The following is an 18,006-nucleotide window of genomic DNA, read 5'->3' on the forward strand; positions in this document are numbered from 1 at the left end:
CAGGCCAGAAGAGGGCTCCAGACCTTATTACAGATGGTTGTGAGCCACCATGTGGTTGCTGGGAAGCAAATTCAGGACCTTTGGAAGAGCAGGCAATGCTCTTAACCTCTGAGCCATCTCTCCAGCCCCCTCTCTCAGTTTTTTGAGACAGGGTTTCACTGTGTAGCTCTGGCTGTCCTAGAACTAGTTCTCTAGACCACAGAGAGCCACCCACCTCTTCCTCCTGGGTGCTGAGATTAAGGGTGTGCACCGCCACCGCCTGGCTCTCTCTTAACTGCTGAGCCCCTACAGCTGGGTTTTAGCTGAGAGCCACACATGGGATCAGAGACAGAATTTTCCACTTCTAGTTTTATGTTGGTGTTCAAAAGTTTGGAATTTCGAAGTATTTTTGCATTTTGGGATTTTCAAACTAGAGATGTTCAACCTATACTTCATAGGAACTTTCCCCCCTCCTTTCTCATGTGTGTGTATGTGTTCATGCATGCATGCGTGTGTACATTTGTCATGTTGGAAAGAGAACCAAGGACCTCATGAATTTTATCACTGAACACTTTGCAACCTTATGGAATTTAAAAAATGTACATTAAAAAGTTGCTTTACATACTTAATATACTGGGAAGGAGGCTTGGCATATAATTTTGTGTGTGAGTTTGTGCAAAAGCGTGTGTGTATGTGTTCAGGTGTGCATATATACATACATACACACATACATATATACATACTTACATATACACGCATACACAACACATATACATATACAATACATATACATACACGCACATGCATACATACATACATACACATTTGTGTGCATGTGGGGCTAGAGAACAGCAAACCTTGGATGCTGTTTCTCAGGTATCTTGGTTTTTGTTTTTAGCTTTTATTTGATACAGGCTCTCTTTGAAGTCTGGAACTCTCTAAGTAGGTGAGGCTGGACAACAGGGATCTGCCTCTCTCTGCCTCCCAGCTCTAAGACTATAAATGCACCATGTCTGGCTTAACAGTTTTTGAAATCACATTTTATTTATTAGAGGGAGAGGGAGAGAAAGAGAGAGGCGCACACTTGCATGCCCTAGCAGCCTTGGTGAGACACTCACTCCTTTATCCACTGAGTCCTCAGCTTCATGCCTGGCTTTTTTTTTTTTTTGTATAAAAGTGCTGGGCTGAGAAGAAGGCTCAGTAGGTAAAGATGCTTGCTGACGGCGGATGATGTGAGCCTGATCTCAGGAACTCATATGGGGGAAGGAGAGCACCAGGCCCCTCAAGTCAACCTCTAACACCCACACACGTGTTGAAGCATGAACACACACACATGCACACAAAGTAAAGAAATAAATGTAATATGGGTCTGGAGACAGAACTCATGTCCCCATGCTCGCAAAGCAAGCACTTCATCGACAGAGGTCTCTCCACAGCTCCTACTTAAAAAGAAATGTCCGGCATAGTGGTGCATGCCTTTAATCCCAGCATTCGGGAGACAGAGTGCTAATATCTGTGAGTTTGAGGCCAGCCTAGTCTCCATAGAGAGTTCCAGGCTCTGTGCTACATAATGAGATCCTGTCTCAAAATAATACACACATACATACCATATGTATGCAGTCCAAACTGGCCTTGGACTCTCCCGCCTCAGGCTTCTGAGTGCTGAGATTACGGGTGTGCGTCACCATGTCTGGCCCCACTAATTGTTACACGTTTGTTAGTGCTGTGATTATCGCTGGCTCACTCACCTCACCCAGCTCCATACCATCCCTTTGTCTCCTTGACAACCATATTAGCTTGCAAGCACACCCAGCCTTCTCTATCACCACCACTGCGATGGGGCTGCCTTTCACCTCCTTATGAATTGGTGAGATGGGCAAGTCAAGCCTGCCTTTCCACTTGTCTGTCCAAATGCCGTGGGCTTGTGAGGCGCCAGGCATCCAGCGCTTTCTGGTGCTGGCTCCACTCACCTCCACCAGGAAGTCGAAGAGGCGGGCATAGAGCCCCTTGGCCAGTGCATCACGAGTGTAGGCTGCCTGCTCCACATTGAGGGTCACATCAATGGACTCACTGCGTCCACCCCATTTGCTGTCCATCTTTCGACTGGTCAGCTTCTCCTGCAGTCGCCCACTGTCTATGCCCAGCAGGTAGGCTGGAAAGGCCAAGACTGCCAGACCAAAGCAAAAGGAAGCAGCTGGTCAGGCTCTCAGGACATAGGAGCTTCCGCAGCAGCACCACCATGGCTCTCTTGGGATCAGAGTGGGAAGAAGCAGTCCTAATGCACTATGGCCTCACACCCAGCCCTCGACAGCACCCACACTCACGGTCTGCACTCTCCACACGGGCATAGTTCCCTTCTTCACAGAAGCTGATGTTCCCCAGGTGCAGGATCCCTGCCACAAGCTGCAGGACGAGCTGCTGCACACTGGCTGGAATCCCAATGACATGCATGGCGTTCTGTGGGCACAACGGGGACAGCTTATGCCACCAGGTTTGGATTTCACTCTGACCACAGAATTAGATCTCTGGGTTCACAGCATCCTGACTGCAGATTTAGACTCTTGGGCTCACAGCCTGGACTCAGGGAGACCAGACATTTGAATGCTTGATTTTGCTTTGTGTGTGTGCTCTTCATGTGTGTTCATGTGTGTGTGAAGGCCGGAGGTCAACCTTGGGGGTCCTTCCTCGGGTACCATATGCCTTGTTTTCTCGAAAAATAGGCGAGACTGCATTTCCCCAACCACCTGGTTTGCCTTGTGCGTGTGTGTGTGTGGTGTACACATGTGTATGTGTTTGTGCATGCGTGTGTGTATGTTTGTGCATGTGCGCATGTGATGGCTGCACATGTATGTGTAAAAGCAGGTACATCTGAAGGCTGGAGGGTTACATTGCGTGTATTCCTCTATTGTTCTCCAAGTTTAAAAAGAGTGTGTGTGTGTGTGTATGTGTGTGTGTGTGAGAATTCATGTGTGTGCCACAGCATGTCTGGAGATCAGAAGGCAATCTGCGCCTGTCTGTCCTCATTTTTCCACTCAGTTTGAGACAGACTCATTGCTGCCGCATACGCTAAGCCAGCTGGCTCATGAGCGCTGGACATTCTCCTATCTCACCTTCCATTCTCCACAGAATCACTGGGATTACACACGCTTGTAATCCACACTCAGCTCATTGGACTTGCCTTCCAAGTGCTCTTGCCTTCTGAACCTTCTTCCCAGCTCTTCACCTTATCTTTGAGAGTTTCTTACTAGTCCTGAAGCTCACTGATTTGACCAGACGAGATGGCCAGGGAGCCCTGGGGATCTGCCTGTCTCTGCAGTCCCAGTGCTGGGATATAAGCATGTGCTGCCATACCCACCTTTTTAATGTGCTGGGGTTTGAACTCAGGTCCTCACGCTTGTTAGCAAGCACCTTACCCACTGAGCCACCTCCTTAGCTCCATAATCTCCCTTTTTTATCCAGCTGCTGTATAACCTTGGATAAGTGCCTGCATCTGTATGTGTCTCACACAGAAGGTTCTTTGGGCCAGCCAGAGCGGTGGTTGGTGCTCACCAGGGTCTCGCTGAAGTCGCTCTGGTCATCAGTGCCTTCCACCTTGTAGGTGTCTGATTGGTTTAGGTAGTAATAGTAGTCTGGTGTCATGAGTCCTAGGTTCTGCTGCTGCTCCTGGGAGGCCCCTTCCAGAAGCTGGAGGATGTCGGAAGGTCATGCATCTCCAGCTGGCCTGGTGCAGCCATCCTCGGTGCCCCACCCTCCCGCACACTGCCCTTCCCACATTGCTTTCCTCCATTCCTGGGATCCAGACGGGTCTCCCTTTGCCTCCAGCCCCACAACCTACTCCCTGCACCTGGTAGTAGATGTGGAAATTCCTCTCATTCTCATTCTGCATGACCACACGAGACTTCTCCAGCAGGAAGTTGGAGATCTTGCCTCCATCTGGTTCCCCGCCTCGGCTGAACTGGATCTCAAAGTACTTGCCCTGAATCCCAGAGAAGCACATTAGCCCATCCCAGAGTCCCTGGAGTATGGACAGAGCAAGAATTACCATCTCATGAGCCTGACCTTTCTCCTCTTCCTCTTGTGACCTGAACTTGCCTTTCTCTTGTCTCCACTCACGTATGTTTAACTTGTCTCTCTCTCTCTCTCTCTCTCTCTCTCTCTCTGTGTGTGTGTGTGTGTGTGTGTGTGTGTGTGTGTGTGAGAGAGAGAGAGAGAGAGAGAGAGAGAGAGAGAGAGAGAGAGAGAGAGAGATGCCGTGGTGAACACAGGGTGGACCCATCTGAGAACAATTTGTGGGAGTTGGTTCTTTACCGTGTAGGTCCTGAGGATTGAACTTGGAGGCAGTGTCTGCTGAGCCTTTTTTCTGACCACTCCTCACTTCTGACTAAGCTCCTCTTTCCCCAGTGTCTTTCTTCTAGGCTGCACAGACTGTGGGGCCAGGCATCTCCCGTGGTGCCCTAAACCCTGCTAACTGCACTCAGCTCTGTGCTCTCCTCAAGTCTTCCCCCACCACATTCCAGAGGTTTCTGTGCCTCTTTTATGTGTGAATACACGGGTGTGTTGCATATGTGGGTGCGTGCATGATTGTGAGGTGAAGGCCAGAGGTGAACATCGGTATCTTTCTTGACTGCTGCCATCTTATGCATCAAGGAAAGGGCTTGTAGGCCCAGAGCTTGCTGATTTGACTAGTTTTAGCTAACCATTTTGCTTCAGATATTCCCTTCCTTCACTTCTCGTGTGCTGGGGATCTGAACTCTGGTCCTTACACTCCTAAATGCCATTACCCCAGCCCTTCTACTTCATTTCTCTAGAGCTCACTGATTTGCCTAGACCGGATGGTCATTCTGCTTCTGGATTCTCCTGTCTGTCTCCTAGTGTGGGAATTACAGGTGTGTGCAGCATATTTAGCTTTTTTTTTTCAAGACAGGGTTTCTCTGTGGTTTTGGAGCCTGTCCTGGAACTAGCTCTTGTAGACCATGCCGGCCTCAAACTCACAGAGATCCGCCTGCTTCTGCCTCCCAAGTGCTGGGATTAAAGGCTGCACCAGAGTATATTTAGCTTTTACATGGGTTCTGGAGATTAAGCTCAGATCTTTCTTGGGTGACTCCACATTCAGGGAGAGGCCTTGTCTCAAAAAACAAGACAGGGAGAGGCCTGTGGTTGTAGTTCAGGAGTTAAGAGCACTGATTCTCTTTCAGAGGATCTGGATTAATTTTTTAAAAATTTTATGGATAATTTTTTTTGAAATTATTCATTTTTATTTTATGTACATTGGTGTTTTGCCTGCAGGTATGCCTGTATGAAGCCATTAAATGCCCCGGAACAGAAGTTGGAGACAGTTGTGAGCTGCCATGTGGGTCCTGGGAATTGAACTCGGGTCCTCAGCCGCTAGTGTTCTTAACCGCCGAACCCTGAGGACTTGTGTTCTATGCCCAGAACCCATATGTCTGCTCATGACAGTCTGTTACTCCAATCCTGGGATTTCAGTGCCTTCTTCTGGCTTACAAGAGCACCGTACATTTACATGGTGCTTAGACATACATTCAAAACACTCATATATACAAAATAAGTATTAACAAAAAAAGTAGGTGAGGGAGACACCTAACGTCAACCTCTGGCATTCACACGCATGTGCATAAATTTGCATGTGCACATACCCATGTGTACCTAAGCATGCATGCACCCACACACAAAAAGAAGCATGGGGCCTAGGGAGATGCCTCAGTGAGTAAAGTACTTGCCACACAAGTGTGTGTGTGTGAGCATGCATGTTTGTGCACATGCATGTGTGTACATGTGTGTGCGCATTGTTTGCATGCATGTACATGTCTGTACACATGTGTGACTGTGTATCTAGAGGGAATCAGCTCAAGTGGGGTTATGGTGACTCACGAAGCGGCTGGAATTGTTGTTGCGCACCGTCTTGGCATTGCCGAAGGCCTCCAGCAGTGGGTTTGACTGGAGGATTATGTCTTTGACGTGCTAGGGTAGATAGAGCCAGGTAGAACGAGGTCAGTCTGGGTCAGACGGGTGTCACTGAGGGAGACCTGAAGTACCCTTCTGTTCTTGTCTTACCTGGACCTTGTCACCCCCACCAGACACCTTGGAGATGTAACCCATGATGTACTTAGCAGCCACTGTCTTCCCAGCTCCGCTCTCCCCACTGGAGGTGGTGGGAGGAAGGAAGAGTTAGTGGGCAGGGATAGTGGGAGCACCTTTTCTAATGTCTAGTCATTCATTAATTCATGCATGGTTTCATTCTTCTACTGAGCACCCGCAGTGCACCAGACCCTACTCTAGGTTCCAGAAATTCAACAGCGAACAAGAAAGATTTAAAAAAAATCCCTGCCCCAGGGGCTGGAAAGATGGCTTAGTGACTAAACAGCACTTGTTGCTCTTGCAAATGACATGGCTTTGCTTCTCAGCACCTACACGGTGGCAACAACCATTACTATAACTCCAGTTCCGAGCGGTTCAGCAGCCTCTTTGAGCCTGTGAGAGCAACAGGCATGAGGTGGTGCATAGATATGCATGCACACAAATCATGCACACACAACATAAAAATAGTAATTTTTAAAATAAAAAATACTTTCTTCTCCCCCCAAAAGGAGGGGCTGGTGAGATGGCTCAGTGTGTAGAGACACTTGCTGCTAAGCCGAGTCTCATGGAAAAGACCTGATTCCTCTTTACACTTGCACTGTGACATGTGGCAACCCCAGTAAATATAAATAAATAAGTAGATATAATGTAAAAATTTCTTGGGCTGGGAAGACGGCTCAGGTCCCGCCGTCAAGTTTGAAGACCCGAGTTCAGTCCCTCAGATGGTGAAAGGAGAGAACTGACTCTGGGAAGTTTTCTTCTGACTTCTACGTGCATACTTGACATGCATGGACCCACACACATACACACAAAATAATGAATAAAATTTAAAAATTCATGCCCCCACACTTCTTTATGTGTCTGTGTATGTGCTATGAGTGTGCTATATATGTTTGTGGTATAAGTATATGTGCCCATAAGCACAGACTGAATGGAGGACATCTGGTACCCTGCCCCATCATTCTCTGCCTTATTACCTTGAGACAGGGTCTCTCACTGAATCTGGAGCTAGGCATGTGGCCTGAAAAACCCAGCAACCTGTCTGTTTCAATCTCTCCCAGTGCTGGAGTTACAGGTGTGTGTCCACGCCTGGCTTTTTATGTAAGTTCTGGGAATTTGACCCCAGGGGTCTCTTTCTTGAGGAGCAAACATTCCTACCTACTGAGCCGTCTCCTCAGTCCAGGAGCTGATATTTAGGAGGAACCAATGGGCAATAATAAAATGAATAGATACACTGTATTAGGAGCCATATCGGTAGCCAAGGGATATACAGAAAGGAGGGCAGAGCAATAGGGATAAAGGTCCATCACCATCATGGCAGACTTGGTGGTGGGGATGGAGGACATGCCTGGACAGAACATTCCCCGCCCTACCTGATAATGACACACTGGTTCTCACAGTCGATCAGCATATTCCGGTACATGTTGTCAGTGAGGGCGTAGATATGGGGGGGATTCTCATACTGGGCCTGGTGGGGGCAGTCAGCGGTCAGTCCAGAGCTGGATGCCTCAGAGGGTAAGTGTGGGCATACTTCTACCCATCCAACCGGGACTTACTGCACCCTGATAGAGGTCAATTTCTCGGTCAGTGAAGTAGGGCATTTGCTTGAAGGGGTTTACAGAGATAAGCACCGAGCCGATATATGTCTTGAGAGGTAGTTAAGAACCATGCAGTGTCTTGCTTTATCTTTTGAATATTTTTTTTCCTTAGTCTATTCCAACAAGACTTTCCAGAACCACTGTGCTTGGAGAGAGAGGTGAGATACTTGAATGTACTTGAGTCTCTTAGGAAAAGAAGGCTGGATGCAGAAAGAGGGGAATTGGTGGCACAGTAGTTCAGCTGCTCCAAGGCAGAGGTGCAGCGGCAGTTACGGCATCTCAAACCACAGCACTCTTGTTACGTGATCTGTCCTTCAATCTGCCTGTCTTTCCCCATTTATTCATCCTCCCCCAACCCTGGGCTGGACTTCCATCTGCCCCCTGCACTGCCATCCTTCGGCAGCCTTCCCTGTCCCAGGACACCACCCTGACATCCGTTGCCCACATCCTCCCGTGCCCCGTACTGCTGAGGATACGAAGATGTAGTCATCCATGAAGCGCTTGCGCAGATTGCTCACAATGGCGTCCTCCGTGATCTGGGGCAGCAGCACCATGTCGTCCACTCCGCTCTGCTTCACATTGTGACTCTGCCAGTGAAAACGCTCCTTGCTGCCCTGTGGATGGGGTGGAAGAATGGAGGGTGAGCCCTTTCAGGGGAGCACGGTTGGCGTATCTGGCTTACCTCTACCACAGCTTTGGACTCGCCCTTCCTCAGATACCCCTGCCATGGCTAGGTTTTTGGTTGTGGTTTATTTGTTTTTATTTTTGAGACAGCATTTCTCTGTGTAGTCACTGCTGCCCTGGAACTCGCTCTGTAGACTAGGCTGGTCTTGAATTTACAGAGATCAGCCTGAATGGCTAGTTTTAATTGTCAGCTTGACACAATGTAGAATCACCTGTTAAGAGTCTCAATGACGGACTTTCTAGGTCAGTTTGGCCGGTGCTGTGTCTGAGGGAGATTCTCTTGATTACATTAATAAAAGTGGGAAGACCTGTTTGCTGCCCAGCCCTTCACTGGGGGATTCTAGGCTCATATTATACCAGTCTTGCAGAGGAGGATTGGATACAAATAATCTCTCTCTCTCTCTCTCTCTCTCTCTCTCTCTCTCTCTCTCTCTCTCTCTCTCTCTCTCTCACTATGCAGCCCTGGCTAGCCCAGAACTCACTGTATAAACCAGGTTAGCCTCTAACTCATGGAGATTTCCTGCTTCTACCTCCTGAGTGATGGGACTAAAGGTGTGTGCCACCACGTTGGGTTCTCTATGCTCTTGACTGTGGATGTGGTCAAACTAGTTGCTTCAGGTTTCTGCCTTGACTTCCCCATGATGGGCTGTAGCCTGGAACTGTGAGCCAATGAAACTCTTCGTCCATTAAAGTTGCTTTTGTCAGGATATTTGATTACAAAAACAAAAAAATAAAAGATGACAACCCCTTTTCTTCCTCACTCAGGAGGTAGATAAGGCCACCACAGGCTCCAGAGTGACATGCATTCCTGGGTCTTCTCTTTGTCCCTCTTTCCACCCGTGCCCTCGCTGCTTACCTTCCTGCCACAGAGAACGGAGTCATCTCCTTGCCAGGCCTTCCCCACCATGAACTCCCTTGAAGCTGTACGTCAAAACCAACCCCTCCTCATTTACGTTGTTTCTAGGAGGGTATGTCACAGTGCTGTGAAGGTAGCTCACACGTGTGACAGATTTGGCTCCACGTCTCTGTTAGAGAACCTGTCCATGGCTCCTGTCACTGTCCTGTTCCTCCAGGCTATAAATAATTGGTTTGCTTTGAGACAGACTCTTGTAGATCACACTGGCCTTGAACTCACTATGTAGCATGACCCTTCTGCCTCTCTCTGCTCTTGACTGTGGATGTGATGTGACTTCCTGGGGTTTTGATTGATAGGTGTGTGCTGTTGGGAGCATAGCACGAAGGTCCTTGTGCCCACAGATCTCCAGGGAGACCAGGAATGCTAAGCACACATGATTGTCTTTCCAGTGGGAAACATGAAATACCCATTCTTCCATCCAGAAAGCTGGGAATTAGAAGTGATTAAGAGGCTGGTGATCTGTGTTGGGCCAGGCCTCATCAAGCTCCTACAAGCAGGACCAGAGATGCCTAGAAATCCAAATGACCCTTATAGCCAGGGGCTCCCCCAAGCTCCCATAACCAGGAACAGAAGTGGCTAACAGTCCAAATGACCTCTGTGCTATCTGTCTGACCAAGACCAGGCCAGAGCCTTCTCTAGGCCCTCAAGCTAACACAAGTAGCCTATCTCTAGACCCCATCGTCTTGGAAGAAATGCCATGTACTGGGTCAAGTTTCACTGTAATTACGCTTCCTTGTGCAACAGGGATTGCATTACACCAGGAAACGATTTTTCCCAAATTGCACTGTTTTTTAAATAAGATGATGATGAACTGCCTGTCATAGACTCTGTAGAAGTCTTGATCCAGGCTGATGAAGTCAGTTGGAATCGAGTCTTCACACTCATCTCTTCGAGGTTTGCTTCTTTGCCAGACACATGCAGAGACCCCATTAGTGTTCACCAAGCACAATTTATAAAGCGCTGGAGAGCAAACCCAGCAATCTGGGCTTGTAGGCAGGAACTCTTGTAGGTGAATCACATCCTCATCTCCCAGCGGGATAGGCATGGTGGCATGCTGTTGATCCCAGTACTTAAGAGGGGGAAGTTGGGAGACCTTCCATGAGTTTCAGGTCAGCTGAGATATGCATCAAGACCGTGTTTCTAAAATAGGCTGTCAGTATTGCTCAGTGGGTAAAGGTGCTTGCTACTGAGCCTGATGACTTGAATTGAAGCCCTGGGACCCACGTGGTGGAAGGAGAGGACCAACTCCTGGTTCTCTGGCCTCCACACGTGTGTTATCGCAGGTGCAAACTCATCAATCAATCAATCAATCAGTCGGTATAATTAAAAAATTTAAATATATATGTAGTATATACATACAGCATATATTTTAGAATGTGTAGATGTAGTACAGATTATGAGCTACAGCCATGAACAATGCTCTCAAGTTCACAGCCTGAACAGTGAGGGATGAATCCTTTGCTTTGACATTCAGTCCTTTGGGGAGTGGTCCTGGCTAAACTTACACTACCCATTCACCTACACCCTTTTCCCTTCTCTCCTTCATTCAGATGAGCCCTCACACCCATAGGCCAGGCTTGCAGGACCCTGACATCTTCCTGCCTCTACCTCAATTGTTGAGATAACACGAGTGCACCACCCCACGTGGTGTACGTGGTGCTGGGGAGCTCCAGGGCTGGAGGAACGGCTCAGCAGTCAAGAGCATCTGCTGCTCCTGCAGAGGACCTGACTTCAGTCCCCAGAACCCACATGGTGGTCTCTAGCTGTCTGTAATCCCAAACTCCCAAGCTCGGAGGGTCCAGTGACCTCTTCTGGCTTTCACACAGTGCACAGGCATACATGATGGCAAAACGTGTACACCTTTAAAATTAAAATAATGATTCAAAGAGCAAAAAGAACGGACGTGACATTACAATCTAGCTGCTCCACAAGGCACGGCCTTCTGCTGTCACAGATGCCAGCACGCACCCTCCTGAGACACTTGAGCCCTTAGCCAGCAGAAGCCAGGTACTAGGGCTTCTCACCCGAGGAAATGAGTTTATGCCAAAGACCCCAGTTACACGCGTGCTCCACCCCTTTCCCTGCCTCCTGGCTGAGAATCAGAGAACCTGGCTGTGAAGCGGATGACTGAGACTCCCACTTGTGCCATGGGACCTTAGTTTTCTCTCTTTAGAGACCTTGCCATGGTGTCTGTCTCTGGTACTGGGGCCTGAAGTCTCCTCAGAGCCTGGGCTACACTGCTACCGCTCTGCCTGTCTGTCCATGGAGTCAATAAGATTTGTTTGTTTACAGTTATCATGTATATTTATTTTAAATGCCATCCATTTTTTTCTTTTTAATTTTTCTGAGACAGGGTTTCTCTGCCTAACAGTTTTGACTGTCCTAGAACTCGCTCTGTAGGCCAGGCTGGCCTCGAACTCACAGAGATCCACCTGCCTCTGCGTCCTGAGTGCTGGGATTAAATGTTTGCACCTCTATCGTCTTAGTACCCACTGAGCCTGCATTGAGACCAGTGGGCACATCTGGTGGCTTCACTGCATTTTGGGGCCACTGTGTGACCACTTTCATTATTTTCGGATAAAAATGTGAGCAGGCACGGTTTTAGTATCCATAACTTTTCCTCTGCATTATGGAGGGTTATGTAATTCCTTTTCCTTCCTTCCATCCTTTCCTTCCCCCTTCTTTCTTTCTTGCTGAAATGGGATGAAACCCAGGGCCTTGCACATGCTAAGCAGGCATTCTACCCCTGAGCTCCTCTCTGGGGGATTCTGGGTGGGCGTTCCACCCACGAGCCCTGCCTCCAGCCCCTCACAGGGGGAGTCTAGGTAGGAGGGCACACCTTTGAGCCACATTACCCTTTACTAGACTAGAGGATTAGTGTCATCAGCCTTGCCCCCAGGCCCTCCTTATTGGGTTTTATGTTTGTCTTACAAGCACAGGATCCTGAGTTCTTCCCTGGCACTGCAAAACAGAGAGTGCCAGGTTTTATACAAGATCTCTACTTGAAGGAGACAGGGCAAGGGGAGGAGCAGCTCATGGAATGCAACAGGGTGCAGCTGTTAAAGGTGACGTGCCTGGAGAGGTTAAGACGGCTGCCTGGGAGGTCAGAGGTATCCAGGACAAGCGGTGGGATGTGTTGGGAGCTGCAAGGAACTTTGGGCTACTGAAACTTGACCGCACTCTGAGAATGGCCCCAGGGAGGGCATTGGCAATATCCTGGAGTCATAGTGGGAGGTGTGGAAGGCTGGTGAGGACCCACCCATCACCCATCTGCCTGAGAAGAGGAAGAACAGAGGCTGGGAAGAAAGGTCAGGTCACAGCAGACAGTGCTTCCTGTTTGCAAGACGGGAACAGCAGAAGTATTGGTGAGGACAGATCATGAAAATTAGGGGTGGAGTCATTCATAGGTTATTTGCCATTCTCTGTGTTGATGGTTGGGTGGGGTATGGACAGTCAGGCTGACGACACAGGGAGTGGGTTCTAGCTCTGCAGAGTGCCAGGGAAGGGCTCATGTTAGGTGACCGCAGCACAGCAAGGCTCCTGTTTGGGTGCAGGGTCTGTCTCAGAAGTCCCAAGTGGACTGGAATTGTTATGTTGCCCAGGCTGGTCAGAACTACTGAGCGTTCTGTGTCAACATCCTGAGTGCCATCATTTTTAACTAACCTTCAGTGGCAGAAATGGAATCTCGAGACCTGCATGTACTGTGTGTGCTACCACTAAGTTTCACTTTCAGTCCTTACTAAGCTTCTTGTTTTGCTTCTTTTGTTCTAAATGTTTGTTTATTACATCGTATGTATATGTGAGTGCCATGCGTGGGTGTGCATGCGTGAAGGCTGCAGGACAGCACTGTGGACTCGGGTCTCTCCAGACACTTTATGGAGCCCCGGGGATTGAACTTGGGGAACTAGGGTTGTTCAGCAAGTGCCTTTACCCACTGAGCCTTCTTGTTTGCCTTTATTTTTTTTTTTAATTAAAGGCAACACCACACCCTTAATCCCATGCACTCAGAGGCAGAGGCAGAGGCAGAGATCTCTGTTAGTTTGAGGCCAGCCTGGTCTACATAGTGAGTTCTAGGACATATAGAGACCTTGCTGCACACATCTATCTATCATCTATCTATCATCTATCTATCTATCTATCTATCTATCTATCTATTGAGGTAGGATCATACAGTCCAGACCGGCCTCACACCTGTTACATAGCCAAAGATGACCTTGTGATTCTGATCTGTTGCCTCTATCTCCCAAGTAGTGAGAGGACACATGTACACTGTTCCCACTAACTGGGGTTTGTGAAGTGCTAAGGATCAAACCCAGGACTTTGTACCAGCTGACCTCCATCCTCATGACTAAGTCACGACCTACTTGACTGAGCTTAAAAAATCAGTGTATGTGTGTTTTTATGTATGTATACACGAATGTGTGTCCAAGTGTGTGTCTGTGAGGGGTTTGGGTGCTGGCACCTGCACGTATGCAGAAAGCCAGAAGTGGGTGTGAGTTGGATCTTTAGGGCCTGGAGAGAAGACACTGGGGATGTGGATGCTGGCCTCTTAACGTCCATTCTCACGATGGAGCACCACTGCTGTTTATGGCTGAGCCCCAGCTCTAGCTCTGTGATGGGGATTTTTAAGTGGGTTACTTCAACTTTTCCTTTCAACACACAGAGTGTAGAAGTATTATTAGCTCCATTTTTTAGAAGAGAAAACTCTGGTGCCTCTAGGTCGGAGGCTGCAAGGCCAGCTGTGGTTGGCCCCTCTGGCCTTTCTAGGCAGGTTCCTCTTTCTGCTCTTCCCGCTCTTCACACTGTCTTCTGTGTAATGGCGTTCCCTCCCGGTCTGTCCTACCTTCCTCCAGTGTCTGAGCTCTGCTATGTCATAAAACCATCCCTGTATTCTTGTGTGTACTCCCGGCTTCTCATGAGGTGGGGGCGGGGCTTGGGGGTGTTGCTCAGTTGGCAGTGTTTGTCTAGCTTCCATCTCCAGCACAACATAAACTAGGTTCTATAGTGTACACCTTGAACCCCATTATTTATGGGGCAAAGGCAGAAAGGTCAGGAGTTCAAGAACACCCTCAGCTACACAGTGCGTAGGACCTTGTCAAACTGGCTCTGAGGTCTGGTGGAGCTGAAGAGGTGGCTCAGCAGTTAGAGCACTGGCTGCTCTTTCGGAGGACCTGGTTTGATTCCCAGCATCCACATGGTGGCTCACAGCTCCAGCTTCCAGGAATCTGACCCCCTCTTTTGGCCTCCTAGGGCACTGCATGCATGTGGTACACAGACATTCACGATGGCAAAGTACACATAAAATAAAAATAAATCTTAAAAGTAAAAAATAAATTAAAAACCCAAAATCTAGTTAACCAATCAAATAAGTGAATGAATAAAGTTCCCTGGAGGGAAACTGTTCTTCACACCCCCTGAAGAACTCCTTGTCTCTCTGGTTCAAGATGAAACTACATGTTCCTAAGTTCCTTCCTTGAGCTGTGGGGTGAGGGGAGTTACAACAAATAGGTTTGTGGTCTCAGTTAACCACAAGCTAAATATGACTCAATCTGCTGTCTCTTGTGAAAGATACTGGGGGGCTGGAGATGGCTATGGTGAGAAGTGAAGGTAGATTCTTCCTCTAGCTCTTCAGCTCTGCCTACATGGGGGGTGGGGTTATGGGGGAGAAGGTGGGGTGGGGTGGAGATGACAGGACAGCCTTCTTGGTGCTGTTGAGGGAGGGACTGTTTGTGGTCAAGGTGGTGTCTCTTGTAGGGCTCGGGCTGTAAGCCCTGCAGTGTAGTGAACACACTTCCTGATTTCTATCAGTGCTCAGAGGAGGTACAGGCCCAGTCTAGGTCCCCGCTCTTGAAGCTCTTAGTGGTGCTGCAAGTTGATGAAGCTGGCCCCTTAAGGAGAGGTCATGTCAGAGGGTGCAAAGGCTAGGTGGGTGTATCACCCAAAGCTAAACTTGCAACTTGACCTCAAGGGCCTGTGGGTGTGAAACTCCAGGTCCCTAGCTTCTTTGCGTGGTAAGCCCAGGTTCAAATAGGACCAGAAGGATGCTCAGAGGCTATTTAACAGCAGTGAAGTTCTATGTGAGCTCTCATTTTCTAGGAAAAGAAAAGGGAAGCCATAGTCAAGGTGACTACTAAGAGAAGTGGCCTCCTAAAGGGGCTGAACTCATCTTCCACTCTTTGTCCATCCAGCGGCTTTGCTAGGCTTCCCTGCCTTAGTTTCCTCATTTGAACAGGAGAAGACAGCAGAGTTCACGGGCAGCTGCACAGATTCAACAAGGCGAAAGGCAAAGGTTGCCACGTATCACTGACGTTCCTCATCACCACCCACTGTGGGTGTCAGTTGCACGATGGAGCTTGGAAAGGCACCCCAAATGTGCTAGTGTAACTGCTAGGCTGGTTGAGCACACTTACAGAGACACTGTGTGCCTCACTTTGATTATTAGAAACAGTGGACCCAAAGAATCTGGAATGTCTCCTAGGAATATCGTGCAGGGAGAAGAGAAAGCTTAAAGCCAGGGCCAGCCAGCAGAGCCCGACTTGTTAGACAGCCTTACACCAGAGACATGGATGGGTCAGCGGTAGGGAGGACCACACTTTCACTAGGAACTGCACAGACAAGCATAACTGTGGCCTCTGATTAAACCTAGCTGGGGTCGGGTATGAGATATCAGTATTAGCTCAGCAGCCCCAAGACCAAGTTCTTAGTACAGAGGACAGGGACAAAAGGCAGGGAATAAGAGACAAAGACAGGAGATAGAGGATGAGGGAGAAGGGGAAGGGAACAAAGATAAGGGGGCAAGGGGCACTTGTCCCAGAGAGCAACAAAGGGTTATCTCTGGATACAGAGGAGACAGATGTGGCCCATAGGAAAATGGTTTATAACGGTAAAAGGGGAAACCCCGTATTAGGATGAGGTTTGATTTTAATTGGGCATGTTAGTTACGGAGCCAGACGGGGCTTTTAACTGCTGGGCTTTACTACTTTCACAGCACCTTGGTAGTCAGCCTCAGGAGAAGGAAGTGGCCAGATAAGGGAATAGACCTTAGCTAGCTTTAGGAATGCAATCTAACTGTTTTTTTTTTCAAGGCAGAGGAAATAAGGGAGAAGGGGTGAGGACTCCCAGAGCCACTCCCAGAGCCATGCCTGCCATGACTGCTGAGCCTGCCAAGAGTCCCTTCAGGTGGTTCATTGTTTTTCCCATCATGGCCACGCTGAATGAACGTCATTTTTCTGCTTGTCCCTCTATCCGGCTGTTTTAAGTGGCTTATGGAGGACTAGTGGCTGGACCTGGCCTGTAGGAGCATGGGATATGACCCCAAATCTGGTAGCAAAGCTCTCTTAGACTTGGGTGGTGATGAGCAAGAACTTCAGTCTAGAGAGAAATAGAACAGCCACTTCCTTCCTCACCAGGGCCTGCAAGCTGTGGAGATATGAACCTGATGCTACAGCTGTGCTGGATCCAGCTGTGGCTCTTGCGCCCCACCTTGGCCCTCAGGGGGTGACCCTAGAATCGTTGTCCTGTCTTTCCCCAGCCAGGGGGGTATTGGACCACACCCTGCTGCACCTCTGAACTGTGCAGACAACATGCCTTCCTCCCAAAGCTCTTCACAGGACTACTGGGGTTGGGGATTGTGTTGGGTGGGACCAGTGAGTTTATTTCCTTTTGGCTTAGTTGGGGGCCAGCCAACAGGTAAGGACCTTTGTCTTTCTGGAGGCAGCTGGGGTCTATTGTACCTCCTCAAATCCTCCACCCAGAGGCTGGAGTTGGGAGAACTCAGGTCTCAAGAGAGGAGCCTACTAGAGAGGCTCTGATGCCCAAAGCAGATGCCTGCCTGTCCCCTCCGATCTTCCTTGTCCCATCAGTTGTCGGTCCACGTGGATAAGGCCTGACATATTTAGTACAGTTTGTTACCTCTGTGAGCTCGTTAACTCGGTATGCTTTTTAAAAAATTAAAATGCCATGTATTTGTGTCTATGTTGGGAGTGTATGCTTGTGTGACAGGCACGCATGCAGCCAGAGAGCAACTTGAAGAAATGAGCTCCGGATGCAGCTCAAGTATCAGGCTGGCGGCGGGCACTCACCCTCTGAGCAATATCAACAGCCCTGTTTTTTCTCTTTTTGAGATTGTGTTTCATCATCTAGGCTACTCTTAACCTCCCGATTCCCGGCTCCATCTCCCAAGTTCGGAAAATTACTGGTGTGCTATAACACTCCCAGCTTAGCCATGGGTACTTAAAAAAATAAATAAAACCTTGTGGCAGTGAAATGGCTCACGGGTAAGGGGCTCACAGGGAAGGGGCTGCTGCAAAGTCTTATCACAGAGTTCAGTGCCCTGGATCTACACGATGGAGGGAGGGAACAAATTCTTTCAAGCTGCCCTCTGACCTCCACAAGTGGTGGCTTACTCCCCTCACAAGAAATAAATGTTATTTAAAAATTAATGTTGTTTTAGTTTATTTGTGACTGGTCTCTTATAGCCTAGACTGGCCTCAAAGTTGCTATATAGCAGAGAATGATCTTGGGTTTCTGAGCCTTTTGCCTCTCTCTCCCAAGCGCTGGGATGAGAGACATACACTACTGTTCTGATTTGTATAGTGTTGGGATGGGGCACAGGGCTTCAAACACATAAGGCAAGCACCTCACCAACTGCACTACAACCCCAGCCCTACAGCTGTGGGTTTTGTTAGGTCTCTTTTTAAGATACCTCCTTTTTTGGTTCATTCCCCTGGCCAC

General features: G+C 48.6%; 1 protein-coding gene across 1 annotated transcript in view; it reads right to left on the reverse strand.

Annotated features, from left to right (window-relative positions):
• Myo1f (myosin IF) overlaps positions 1 to 18,006 on the reverse strand; it is a 54,082-nt gene that overhangs the window by 32,073 nt on the left and 4,003 nt on the right. Inside the window, exons 2-10 of the mRNA XM_075975659.1 lie at positions 8,150 to 8,287; positions 7,632 to 7,721; positions 7,449 to 7,543; positions 6,052 to 6,139; positions 5,869 to 5,958; positions 3,824 to 3,955; positions 3,529 to 3,663; positions 2,304 to 2,436; positions 1,950 to 2,146 (exon numbers count right to left, since the gene is read on the reverse strand). Of these exons, the coding sequence (XP_075831774.1) occupies positions 1,950 to 2,146; positions 2,304 to 2,436; positions 3,529 to 3,663; positions 3,824 to 3,955; positions 5,869 to 5,958; positions 6,052 to 6,139; positions 7,449 to 7,543; positions 7,632 to 7,721; positions 8,150 to 8,287 (1,098 nt within the window). The remainder of the gene's footprint in view (positions 1 to 1,949; positions 2,147 to 2,303; positions 2,437 to 3,528; positions 3,664 to 3,823; positions 3,956 to 5,868; positions 5,959 to 6,051; positions 6,140 to 7,448; positions 7,544 to 7,631; positions 7,722 to 8,149; positions 8,288 to 18,006) is intronic.

Source organism: Microtus pennsylvanicus, chromosome 6 (assembly GCF_037038515.1).
Source record: "Microtus pennsylvanicus isolate mMicPen1 chromosome 6, mMicPen1.hap1, whole genome shotgun sequence".
Lineage (NCBI taxonomy): Eukaryota > Metazoa > Chordata > Mammalia > Rodentia > Cricetidae > Microtus > Microtus pennsylvanicus.